Source organism: Odontesthes bonariensis, chromosome 10, assembly GCF_027942865.1.
Source record: "Odontesthes bonariensis isolate fOdoBon6 chromosome 10, fOdoBon6.hap1, whole genome shotgun sequence".
Lineage (NCBI taxonomy): Eukaryota > Metazoa > Chordata > Actinopteri > Atheriniformes > Atherinopsidae > Odontesthes > Odontesthes bonariensis.
The window spans coordinates 11,907,133-11,920,458 of record NC_134515.1 but is presented as its reverse complement, the minus strand read 5'-3'; the positions used below and the strand labels follow the sequence as shown (position 1 = coordinate 11,920,458).

The following is a 13,326-nucleotide window of genomic DNA, read 5'->3' as shown; positions in this document are numbered from 1 at the left end:
TACAAGATGAAAGACATGGGTGAGCTGTCTTACATACTGGGCATCTCAGTAATTCAAGACAAGATCAAAAACTGTGTGTACCTTCACCAGAAGCATTACATTGAAGCCATTCTTCAGAAATATGGGATGGATAAAGCCAATCCAGTCACAACCCCAGCTGATGCAAATGTGAAGTTACAGAAAAATGATGGTGTCAGTAAGCCAGTGAATCCAGGTACCTACCAGTCAATTGTAGGTAGCCTGCTATATGCAGCAATGGCCACCAGGCCAGACATCGCACAAGCAGTGAGTGCTGTGTCAAAGTTCAACGCAGATCCAAACACTGCACACATGACTGCTGTGAAGAGGATACTTCGCTACCTGAAAGGTACCACAAACCTCGCTCTCAAGTACCAGCGGTCAGAGTCTGGAACTTTAGTTGGTTTCTCAGACGCTGACTGGGCAGGAGATCAGGATGATCGTCGTTCTACAACCGGGAATGTCTTCTTACTGAGTGGAGGAGCAGTGAGCTGGCTCAGCAAGAAACAGAACACCGTCGCACTGTCAACAGCTGAAGCTGAATACGTCGCTCTCAGCCAGGCAGCACAAGAATGTACCTGGCTTACACGACTACTCAGTGATCTCGGAATGGATGTTACACCAACTGTGATTCTAGAAGACAACCAAGGAGCTATTGCCATAGCTAAGAATCCAGTTGATCATTCAAGAACAAAGCACATAGACATTCGTTATCACTACATTCGTGAATGTGTGCAGAATGGACAAATTCAACTGCAATACTGTCCTACAGATGATATGAAGGCAGATATCTTGACCAAGCCATTAGCAAAGCAGAAGTTTGAGTATCTTAGGAGAGAGATTGGACTTTGTGCTGTGTAACTCTGATAAGTATAAGTTGTAGGCCAATGTTTAGTATTGATAAAGCCTAAGTTAAGACAACTGTAAGCAAGATAGAAAGGAGAAGGGGAATTAAAATTGTCTTGCTAGTTTTTCTAAGTTTTTTAGTTAAAAAGGGGACTTATAGTCAAAGAGAAGAGTCTAAGTATAATACATCTCCTAAGTGATTTATGTTGATAAAAGAAAGTAAGACTTAAGCTTATTGTAAAATTAAGTGGGAGTGTTGTAATACAGTAATTTGACATTGCAGGTCAAGATGGGAATACTGCCACCTTGTGGTGCTCTGTATGCTCCGTGTTTCAGTTCAATAAATGCTGTGAAACTTCAATACCAATTCCCTCGAAGTGACCGATGCAACGGCGCAGCTGAAAGTGGGAAACGCGTGAGAAGACACGGTAGAGTTTTATCACAGCACACATTTGGACTAGCTCTGTAATATTCAAGTGCATCTTCCAAGTGAAATCCACAGTTTAAGTCCTGACATGTCTTATCACAGGCCTAACCTATTACGAACTAAAGCTCTGCTTAAAAAGAGCCTTAATTAAATTAAATTAAAACTTAATTTAAACTTAATGCTATCAACTAAAACCTTTTTTTTCATTCAGCCACTAAGGAAACAAAAAAAAAAACATGGGGAAAAAAAATAAATCAAACAGAAATATCTGGTTTGAATGTAAATGACCAACTTGGTACTCATGTTTAATAGTCTCTTATACTATTGTGTGTCTTGTTGATGCATAGCGCTCTGCTCCAGGCTTGAAATGCACATGTTGAATCAGGATATCGTGGGTTAAAAGGACTATTTATAGAGAACATACAAATCAACAATAACTGATATTCGAAAATGTTCAAATTACAGGCTTACATCCTGTCGATATCGCACACATGACAACTTTGACGTTGACGCTGTAAACGTAGACAGATGTTAGATACTTTAGAAAAAAACATCACTTTGTTTGGAGGACTTTTCTCAGTGTATTCATGTCATTCTTCTTTTTTGTACTTTTGTGCAGTTATGGTTAAACACTACACCTCCCCGTATGCATACTTAAAAAGTGATTCATCTGGAAAAAGAGACTAAAACAGTTGTAATGACAGTAATGACAAATTTGACAGATAGAAATGTTGCTATCATATTTTCTATGTTAGTGCAAGGTGGGTTTTTTAAATAAATGTCTTTAATAGACAATAATTACATTGTATTTGCAGCTCTACTAGCGTTATCATCGCTGCCTTCAATAGATGGTAACAAATGTATGCATTGTCCACCATGTAAACCAGCTGCATTAGACAAAAAGTCCACTTTGGCAACACTGTCCTGTAACACTCCCTCTTAATGAACAGCGAATGACGACAGACACACCCTGGACTTCCCTAATTTCAACATTCGGGGATTGTGAAATGACACAAGCTTTTTGGTGTACTTATTCATGCTTTATCTTTGACCTAATTTATACAACTTGTTTCCCATTCCCGTGACCTGCAATAATCACGTTAAAGCTCCACAGGAGACAACCTGTTTCAGGTTTAGTCTGCCACAGTTGGTGCTTTAAAATGAAAGAGAAAGTGAGAAATTCACCAGCATGCCGACCATAATTCACTCGTAATTCTTCTCCAGACTTTAAATGAAGCCACCCTGATGCTTCACATTTCATTCACTTGTTGTGTATCTTACGGGTGTTGACTGGTTATAACTTGCCAACAAGCGGAACGAGATCCATCACATCTCTGAACAGTGCAGTTACATTTTCTCGCGACGCAAACGGCCGGTTGTCATGACGAAATTGATAAACGTGGAAGATAAACGGCTGACCTTGTCTCGTCCATTTCCCAGCAGACAACCCAGAGACCCGAACCCGGAGTTTACATTCCAGTGAGCCTTTCACACAGCGACCCCGCCTCCAAACGACAGAAGTTCAGTTTCACATTTTCCAACATCCACAGAGAAAAAGGAACAGCTTGATTTCTTCTTCTACGGTCTCCGTTGTTCTTCCTCTGCTGCTCCGAAGTGCTGTTGCACCCTAGAGCAGGGGGGCTGCGATGAACAGAAAAATCAATAACAATCGTTTACACTTTTATTCACACAAAATACCCTACAGTCAGTAATGTTCTCAAATGTGAAGATTTGTTACTTCATTTATACGCTAATAGTTTTTAAACATTTATTTTTTTGAACACGTGATGTAGGGTACAACTAAGTTACCAGTTCATCACAGGGCCAAAACAACCGTGCACGCACACACTAACCCCTAGGATCAATTTAGAATAACCAAGTGACCTACTGTGCATGTTTTTGTGCAGTTGAAGTAAGATGGAGTACCCGCGTATGTACGGTGGAGAACATGCACACTTCACAAAGAAAGGGCCCAGCCGAGATTCGAGCTAGGAACCTTTTTGCTGTGAGGTGACAGTGCTAACCACCACACCCATATCAGAACATAATAAAGAAACTAATCTTGTCCTTACCAGGTCCTAAACTTAGATAAATGCAACCTCACATAAACAACAACACGTGGCACAGTGCCATTATTTATTCAACCAAGGCTATGTTAAAATGCAGAAGCAGTGTGTGAAAAACTAAGTACAACCTTAAAAGTCGTTTTAAGTCGTGAGAAAGATCATTCAAAAGTGGGAAACATACAAGACAGGCGACAACCTGCTCAGAGAAACTGCAAAAACCCAAGAGCAACAACTCCACAGGCCTCAGTTAGCATGTTAAATGTTAAAGTTCATGCCAGCACAGTTAGAAAAAAACTGAACAAATATGGCTTGTTTGGAAGGGTTGCGGGAGAAAGCCTCTTCTCTTTAAAAAGAACATGGCAACAGCTTAGGTTTGTAAAGTTACATCTGAACAAACCACAAGACTTCTGGAACAGATGAAACCAAAGTGGAGATGTTTGGTCATAATGCACAGCAGCACGTTTGGAGAAAACCAAACACAGCATCAGCACAAACATCTTATACCAACTAAACTGTCAAGCACTGAGGTGGAGGACTGATGATTGGGGCTTGTTTTGCAGCCACAGGACCTGGGCACCTTGCAGTCATTTGAGATCACCATGAACTCCTCTGGATACCAAAGTATACAAAGAACCGTCTGTCCAACAGCTAAAGTTTGGATGAAACTGGGTCATCAACAGGACAATGATCCCAAACACAGCAGCAGATCGACTCCAGAAAGGCTGGGAAAGGTGTTGCAATAGCCCAGTCAAAGTCCAGACCTCAACCTGACGGACATATTGTGGTGGTACCTTCAGAGGTTAACTAAAGCAACGCTGGAAGAGTGAATCAAAACCCCTCAACAATTATGTGAGAGTCTGAAAACATCATACAGAAAACCATTTCTTCATGTTATTGCTGCTAAAGGTGGTTCGACAAGATACTTAATCATGCAGTGGACATTTTGGCTGAGTTCATGTTAAATAATGACATGGTGTAATATGCAACGTGTTGTTGTTCATCTCTGCAGGTGCATTTACTTAATTTTCTGACCTGGTAAGGGCCAAATGACTTTTCTTATGTCCTAAAAGAGGGTGTATGTTCTCTTTAGCTTGACCATGAATGTGTTTCTCTGTGACATTTTAGCCAAGAACAACAGCTCAGTGGTCTTTTTTTATGTGTAACATGGAGCACATAAAGAATATTGAGTACACTGCTTTAATGTTATGAGTGACGGATTTCAAATACGATAATGTTACTTAGCACACATTAATTTGCATGTTTTTATACAAGTATAATATAAAGGCCCCTTTTGATAGAAAACAAAATCGACCCTTCTTCTTTTAAATAAGCACAGCAATAATGAGGAAAATGAATATCAAAAAATCCCTAACTCCAGTTTGTTGCATTCAAGCAAAATCTGGCTAACACACAACTTGCCAGAACAGAACTCATCCTACCTTTAGCTTGTTGTGCGTATACTAGATTTGGCCCATGTAACCTTTGCCATTGCCAGAAATATATAATTCTATATCTGTACTAACTAATCACACCAGGACGCTTGCCAATCTGTAGTGCCACAATAGCCCTGCAGTAAATGCTGCCTTCTGCATAGTACTGGTTGACTTGTTGATCCAACTTTCAATAACAACCATTTTATTAGTGACACCATACAACCTCTTTTCTCTTTCTCATCAAAGCTAATCAGTTCTTTATGTAATGGATGATGATGGATGAACAAGATGTAGGAAAGTTTACTTCGAGACTCAAAAGTTAAACTTAGCTTTTCATACAATTCTGGAGATTGCGCAATTATGCTGCCAGTCGGCTATTTCATCACACCCAAAAGGACTCTGAAACCAGTCAAACCAGTTATAGGTGATAGCCATAGGAAGATTACAAAATGTGGCCAAATGGAGATTGTGTGCGGTAAGCATGAATAAACAGACCGTAAAGTCTAAACCATGATACTAAAACCCAAAGTGTGCCTGGAAAAAACACCCCACACACTTCTTCACAGATTCATTTAAGGTATCACATCAGTTTCTGCTCTCTTCAGCTGCAAATGCTAGTAATTGTTCTGTGTCTCCAGCCTGAAACCTTAAAACGTCGCTGCAGAGACAATCTGCAGGCAGTGTTTAAAATCCCAAAAGATCAGCAATATTGGAAATATTTCAAACAGATCATCTGACCTTCATTATGATATTTTGATGTAACAATAACTGAAGCTGCTGGTTCATATCCACAGGGTATTCCACCCACACTTGTAAAACACTGCTGTTTATTGCATACTTGCATAAATAAGCAGGCGCGCAGATATGTTATGGAGCTGAGAGAGCGTGGAAATATCAGAGCCGTATATAGAGATATATATCAGATCAGCTGAAACACTCAGTGTATTTAAGTCCAGGTTGAAGACACACCTATTTTCAGCTGCATTTGAATAAAGCTCAAAACTTAATCACATTTTAACTACTGATTTTATCTATTGTTCTTCTTTCTTTCTTTTTTGTTTAAAATCTAAATCATGCTTTTTATTTCTACTGTTTTAATGTCTCTGTGAATCGCCTTGTAGTTGAATTGTGCCTATATATCTCTATATACGGCTCTGGGAAATATACATTTACACTGCCCTCTGCTGGTCATGATCAATAATTACACCACGAGATTTGGCCCTCCTTTGTTATTTCTTTAATGATTAGTTGTACGTTTTTATTTAAAGCGTTTTATTCACTTTTTTTTTTTTTAAGATTACAATTTTAAAGAAAACACCGCTAACAAATTACGGGGTATAATTTTGTTTCGTTGGAGCTGAGTTAAATTGAGTTGAGATTTACAGAAAAGAAAGAGGCTTTATCAAGAAATTAAAAGCAGGATTCTTATTCCTTTTTTCAAATCTTCACGGTTGAGAAAAAAAAAATCACCCGATAAAAAGAATTAACTAAAATAAACTCAAACTTCTCGGCCATTGTTCAGTCGCTGACTTCACGAGGTGACGTTTTAATTTGAAGTTTCCTACTTGTTTCCTGTGACTGCTGCTTTGTAGCTTGACTTGTCGCTTTGATTGTTAGCCACGTCCCGGAGGTGTACAGCTCCATGTTACCACCACAGAGTGGCAGATTTTCGTTGCTTCTCGGTGCTGGATTATTAAACGGTCTCTCGTCTTGTGTAGCATGGCAGACAGGCCGGCTGCTTCCCCTGGAGACACTCCTTTGCCCCGGGTGTTGCACAGATCAACAGCGTCCAGCTAACGTTACTGTGCAGCTTCCTCCTTTGACTAAACTCCGCTGCCCTCGCTGACTCTGCTGTAGCAAACTGAAGCACCCAGAATTACAGAATTAAGGTAAGAAGTGGTCTTCTCTGTTACATTTTGAGCTTCTTTGAGCAGCTGGCAAACCCACCCAGAGTGGAAACGTTTCGCTGTCTGTTGTCGACGAGGCAGGAACATCCACAATCTAAAGCTCAGCCTTAATGAATCCAGTTTTCATGTTTAATTTTTACTGGACAGGTTTGATTCACCTGCTATCTTCTCCCTGTCAAACACGTGGGCCTATTTCACCAAAAGAGCTCTACTTTTAATGTTGTAGATGCGAGTGTCTCTAAAAAAATAAACAAAAAACACGTTTGCATAATTTAAATGCTGCAAATTTGTTGTATATAACATGACAAAAAATAAGATGTATACTGTGCAGCAGTGGCGGAAGCACTCACAACTATTGCTTATGTACCAATACGGCAACGTGAAAATACTCTTTTGAGAAGTTAATGTAGAAGTCCAGCAGCAACATGTAGTTAGTGTCAACATAACCCTTGTCCCGTATCTGTGTATAGTCCTGTTTTGCAACTTTATTCTTTTTTAACAAGCTTTACTGTACACTATAGTTGTCTTGAGTGCATTTAAAAGTATTATAGACAGCTTATTTCTATATTCATGTGTTTTTATATATAAACATATATATTGATGTTGTATAACTGCACTGATTTTCTTTGTTGACTCTTGATTGCTGCTGTAACATGGGAGGTCACCCACTGCAGTTAGATAAAATGTTATCTTGTTGATTTCTCAAATCGTTTTATTTATGTCGCACCAGTTCACGACAAATGTCTGTCTGCTCTGGAGTGGCACGTTGCAGAGTAAATAAACCGGATTCAAATTGAATGCAGCCTCGTTTAATCTAGCTATAAACCAGATTAGTCCAATTTCTAAAGATGAACAAACTGACGGATTGCATCCCATCTTCGCTTTGATTCAGTCCCCTGTCCTGAGCATGTACGGGTGACAGCGGAGAGGAGGAATGTCCTTTTTAACAGGATGAGACCTCCAGGAGAGGCACGGCTATCTGCCTTGACCTGTTACTGTTGTAGCTGCTGGAAGTGAGGCTCGTCTGGGGTACTGACGGCATATAAAAAGTCAGAAGATGTTCTTTTAAAAACTTTTCCAGTAATAATTAGTTTTTTTACTTTATCATTTTCTTTTATTTCTAAAAGCACTGGGCGTTAAGAAGATCCACTGCAAGACTGAGAGGCTGATCGTTTTCTTGGCCATCAGAAAATGGACTAACTGTCAAAGCATCTTATTGGCTCCTCATCCCCCTTTCATAAGCTGCCTGTGGGGCCCCTGAGGGCCCTCAGGCAGCAGGTGTGATGACGGGCAACATGCAGTCGGCCAGGCACTCGCTGTGGCACCTCCTGTCACCGTTCCGCAGCCGGCAGGAGCGGGTGGTGCTGGCCCGCAGCGAGAGCCTGCCTGGAGAGCAGGTGCTGAAGATCACCGTCACAGAGACCACGGTGATCGAGACGGAGTCCGGGGTGTGGAACTGGCGCTCCCTGACCTATCTGGGCCTTTGGTTCTTCTTCAGCTTCTGCACTCTGTTCCTCAACAAGTACATCCTGTCTCTGCTGCAGGGGGAGCCCAGCATGCTGGGTAAGTAGAGATACAACACCTCAGCTTCTGCTGATTGGTTGTAGAGCATTACTTTCCATTCAGACAAGCGAAACAACGCACTTATTCATAGAAGACTGGCATAGACTGAATAACTGGTCCTGCAGTTATGAGCAGAGACAGTTTTGATGAATGTGTGCAGGTCAAGACCTGCCTGCCAGGTAATCAACAAGTGCACACATTTCCTCTTGGTACTCAGGTCAGGTTACTTTGTTTCTACCTGATGGCAGAATTGCTTTGCAGGTGTTACAGGTAACATCGACACAGCGACATAAAATCCACCAAAATGTGTTTAAAATCTCATCTAATGATAAAAAGGTTCAAACTAAATAGTTAATTTATTAATTTAAAACTGTAAAAAGATTAAAGTGCTCTGTTTCCACACTTCAGTACACATATATATATATATATAAAATGTCAGACAGTAACATCAAATAAATAATATCTTGAATTAGAAACAGAATAAAACATGATTACAAACTAAATAAAACACCTTAAAGATACATAAAGGTGCTCTTCTTCATCAAAGTATTAGTCATGGGTGCCATATTTTGAAGTTGGATTTTCATTTTTAACTTGATGAAGATTATCTGTTGTCGTTCGATGTCTTCAATTGGAATAAATCGTTCTTTCTTATTCAGTTGTCTTCCTCATGCTTCCCAGGTGCTATTCAGATGCTCTCCACCACCATCATAGGCTGCTTGAAGATGTTTGTCCCCTGCTGCTTGTACCAGCACAAGTCCAGAACCGAGTATCCCCCCAACTTTGTCATGATCATGCTGTTTGTTGGACTCATGAGGTGTGTGCCTTTGTCTTTTAACTGCATGGTTGCTCACAGAAATGTTAGTGTGGTGTTGACCGATGCTTACAAAGATAGTAACTGATAGTTGAAGAACCACTTAAGTCAATTACTAGCACTTATTACGTCTGCTTTTGTTAGGTTCACCACTGTGGTTCTGGGCCTGGTGAGCCTGAAGAATGTTGCAGTGTCGTTTGCTGAGACGGTAAAGAGCTCAGCTCCTATTTTCACTGTCATCATGTCCCGGCTGATCCTCGGGGAGTACACAGGTAAGCATGTTGAATGTTTGTGGTGCAAATTGACAGAATACCAGGGCCTCTCGTTTTTAGAAAATCAAGCACCGTTCCAGGTCCAGGAGCCTCAGAGGAAATGGGGTCGAGGGTTTTGTGTTGACAGGAGCAGTGACTCATTTACATGTTTGCGTTTGTTTTCCCACCTGCAGGCCTGTGGGTGAACTTGTCCCTGTTTCCTGTCATGGCAGGACTGGCCCTCTGCACAGCTACAGAGATCAGCTTCAACATGATCGGCTTCTCCGCCGCTCTCTCCACAAACATCATGGACTGGTCTGTACGGCAGCACCCAGCACATCCGTCGCCATCAGGGGGACGCTTTAACTAACTCTGCTTCTCTGATCTCAGCCTGCAGAACGTTTTCTCTAAGAAACTGCTAAGTGGAGACACGTACAGATTCAGGTAAGAGGATGGGACTTTTCTAATTTCTTGTCTTTTTGTCATGAAAAAAAAACCCTCTCTCATAGGTTGTCTCATTTCAGCCCTCCAGAGCTGCAGTTCTACACCAGCGCAGCAGCAATCATCATGCTCATCCCTGCCTGGGCGTTCCTCCTGGTAAATCAACACATGATGCTTAACTCCTGTGTACAACTGAGCAACTGTAACGACAAGATATATTAAACTATAATCTGTTACAAGTAGAATATTTTTTAAATAGTGAGTCTTTGAAACTTTGTTTGTTTAGCAGCCTTCACACACGAGTTCGTACAGTTCAAAGTGCTTCACTGATGTCTGATAAACTGATAAGGCAGAGGGAGTGTGGACCGGACCACATGAAAAATTAGGACATAATGAAACAATCTTAATCAAAAGCCATTCTGTTACGGTATCTTTAACAGTGTTTACACCAGCCGAAGTGTTAATGGTTATTGTGTTCTGCCTCCACGTTTCCAGGACTTTCCGGTGATCGGGAAGACCGGCCAGAGCTTCATCTTCAGTCAGGACATCATGCTGTTGCTGCTTTTTGACGGATGTCTCTTCCACCTGCAGAGCGTCACAGCCTATGCCCTCATGGGGAGGATTTCCCCGGTTACTTTCAGGTAGGACGATGACAAAGTCTAAAGCACTTGTGTTTACATACACTGAGTTGTAGTCTAGCTGCAGGGTCACTTATTTTTTACCAGAATCATACATCCTGTTGCCAAATTTATGAGATAAACTAGCTTTGCACTGAATATTCTCCACTTGATCTCCAGCTCAGCAAAGTCCTGGTTTAGTCTAATACTAGAAATGGTACGAGACTGTACCATTTCTAGGTAGCTGCTCTTGGTTAAAAACAAGTTTAATCTGTTCACTGTTCAACCATGCGTTGCTTGGTGCATTTTTCAGGCCATCTTATCTACAAAGAGAACTACAGTGGCACAATTGTTGGTCTAAAGTTCTTTGGGAGAGCAGCTACGTGTCAAAAATACAGTCTAAAGCTTTTTATGAGAAAAATCTGGCAGTGTCAAGTAGCCTGCTCTGTTTCTGATTTAGGAAAGGAGCGTGTGGTCACAGCAGACGCCGCAAGCCTGAAACAGCTGACTCGTTGAGGTTAACAGAGTAGCGGGAGTTTAACTGGGAAAAATGTGTGGAACATGTGTGATGTTTGATTTTTATCCTGGTATAAAAGAAGGGAAAATGTACCAGGGTTTAGTGCTGTCATGATCAGAAAATATTTCGTTAAAGGTGTTGAATGATTTGAATGAACAATCGTAATTGTCCTTTTCTGCAGATTTTATTAAATTTTAGGTTTAAGCTAATTGCCAATAATAAATACATGTGTAATAGGCAAAAAGAGCATGTGGTTCATATAAAATATTGGGATTTTAGGCTTTGTAAAGACTAAATGTTTTAGGCAGATGTCTAAAATATACAAAGCTACTATGGAGATATAGAAAAAAGAAAAGTTGAAAATAATCTAAACGAACAACATATTGTTATCATATTATTGTCATCATCAATCACTTGTACACTGGAAATTCTGTTTGTGTTGCTATGAAGGAGAATTGGTTGCAAAGACATTAAAAGAATCAACCAAACCTCAAAAGGGTCAAATGTTGATGGAATGGTGACATTCGTGTTAGTTTTCTTCCAGCTGTCTGCCAGCGTTGTAAGACTTTGTGAGCTGAATCAGTGCTGTGTTGTGTTGGATTGAGATCTGCAGTCACTCTCGGTACCTTTACACCGCTGTCACAGATCTGAGTAATCGGCACGTTGCAGCAGAAATGGAAGACTTTTGAGGCCTTTTCCAGGTTTAGTGAGCATTTTTCAGTCACACTAGTGTACTTGCACCCGTCTGTTTTATTTCCACTGAGTTGTTTCTCACTATTCGCACTGAGGTGCCATTACATTCATGCTGTACATATTGCTCATTTTAATGCAGGAAACTGATGGATTTCACCATTTTGATTGTTACTACATGCTCTGAATGCAGTGCTGAGTTGTAGGAACAAAGTTAAAGGCCTTTAATGACCATTCTCACTCTTCTTCAGTGTTGCCAGCACCGTGAAGCACGCCATGTCGATTTGGCTGAGCATCATCGTGTTCAGTAACCAGATCACAATGCTCAGCGCTGCCGGCACCGTCCTCGTGTTCATCGGGGTCTTCTTGTACAACAAGGCCAGACAGATCCAGAGGGCAACCTTACAGGCTATAGCGGCCGAGCAGGACCACAAACCACTACTGCAGTCTAAATGAGACTACAGTCTAAATGAGAACGCCTGAAATGTCGACACATTCCAGATAAAAAGGCTCCGTGCGATGTTTCTGTCATCTCTAAGCTGATAGCACAAACTGTAGTGTCTGTTCGACCAAGATATCTGCAGTTGTGTGGAAGTTCACAAACAGTATTTCTTTGTCCTTGACCTGTTTGCCACTATAAGCATCTTTTTGTTGTCTCAAATTGGTCAGTAAAAGAGAAGCTCAGGATGACTTTCTGCTTTTTCAAGGAAGTGATTAACATTTGTGTGTTGGTGGATCATCTGTGGTACAGCAGCTGCTAAATGTATGGTCTCTGTAAATCGACGAGGCTGTAAAAATGTAAAATTTTGTGATGGTGTGTCCGTATCATGCAACGTGAATAGGGGGTTTGGTGCCTGTGATTATTTTTGTTTGGCTTGTCCGGCCAAATCTTAGACTGGATGTTTGACAGATTTTAAACAATTTGTGAAACATTTGAGAGCCACATTTTGCATTCTAGGAATGCTGATAGGTGTTTGTTTAATCTGCAAACTCAACATGATTTAAAATGCGTGTGAACTTCGTTCTGCTTACATTGCTGCAGTCGGGCTGCTTCTAGTCTCTGATTGTACTCGCACTGGAGTGCAGCGAGAGACCATGTTTTATCGCTTCCAGATGGGACACGTCTGTGCTAATCACTATCAGTCTTTTTTTTTGTTCTTTTTTTTTTTTTTTTTTGTGGAAGCACTTTAGTAGTGCTTCTTTTCTGCTGCAGTTTTCGCACCTAAAGAAGCAGCCTCGTCTTTTCTCACACATGTTGTGACCACAAAGGTTGATCCTAAGAGCTGACTGACTTGAACTTATTTTTGATTTACATTAAAACATGTTAATTTCATAATGATATGTCATTATATTGTTTAGGAAATGCTCACTATTGCGCTCATAAAACAGATGTGGGCTATAATTTGATATTCATACCGTACAAACATGTCTTTTTGTACTGATTTTTCCACCATGTTTAAGGGACACGCTGCTTCAACAAGCAAGTTCAAGCGGACACACTTTGCCAATCCATTTTTAATGTTTATACGTGGAAAACATGATGAACTCTTTGTTTGATCATGTGCAAATAAAACAGTGAGGATGTAATGACGTGGTGAACACTTTGCAGAAAATAAAAGTATCTTCAGCAAGTTGTCCCATTTGAGTGGTGTGTAAGTGTGATTTAAGCTTGAAAAGATGGGAGAAAGTGTTTGCACCATAATAACACAATGAGCTCAATAAAGACTTGAAAAGTA

General features: G+C 40.6%; 2 protein-coding genes across 3 annotated transcripts in view; one reads left to right on the top strand and one right to left on the bottom strand.

Moving 5' to 3' along the window:
- The window catches only part of LOC142390672 (uncharacterized), a 22,013-nt gene extending 15,389 nt beyond the window's left edge, over positions 1–6,624 (bottom strand). The window contains exons 1-2 of the mRNA XM_075476294.1: positions 6,356–6,624; positions 2,711–2,932 (exon numbers count right to left, since the gene is read on the bottom strand). Coding sequence (XP_075332409.1) covers positions 2,711–2,724 — 14 coding nt within the window. The 5' untranslated portion in view covers positions 2,725–2,932; positions 6,356–6,624. The remainder of the gene's footprint in view (positions 1–2,710; positions 2,933–6,355) is intronic.
- On the top strand, positions 6,361–13,326 carry LOC142390669 (solute carrier family 35 member E2A). 2 transcript variants are annotated; one of them, XM_075476292.1, is made up of 9 exons: positions 6,361–6,679; positions 7,590–8,260; positions 8,942–9,077; positions 9,219–9,346; positions 9,559–9,640; positions 9,716–9,769; positions 9,850–9,922; positions 10,262–10,407; positions 11,842–13,326. In XM_075476292.1, exons 2-9 carry the CDS (start codon positions 7,981–7,983, stop codon positions 12,044–12,046), a joined length of 1,104 nt encoding a protein of 367 aa, XP_075332407.1. In that variant the 5' UTR covers positions 6,361–6,679; positions 7,590–7,980; the 3' UTR covers positions 12,047–13,326. The 2 variants fall into 2 exon arrangements, with proteins under 2 accessions (XP_075332407.1, XP_075332406.1); XM_075476291.1 differs by having other exon boundaries at positions 6,363–6,679; positions 9,520–9,640.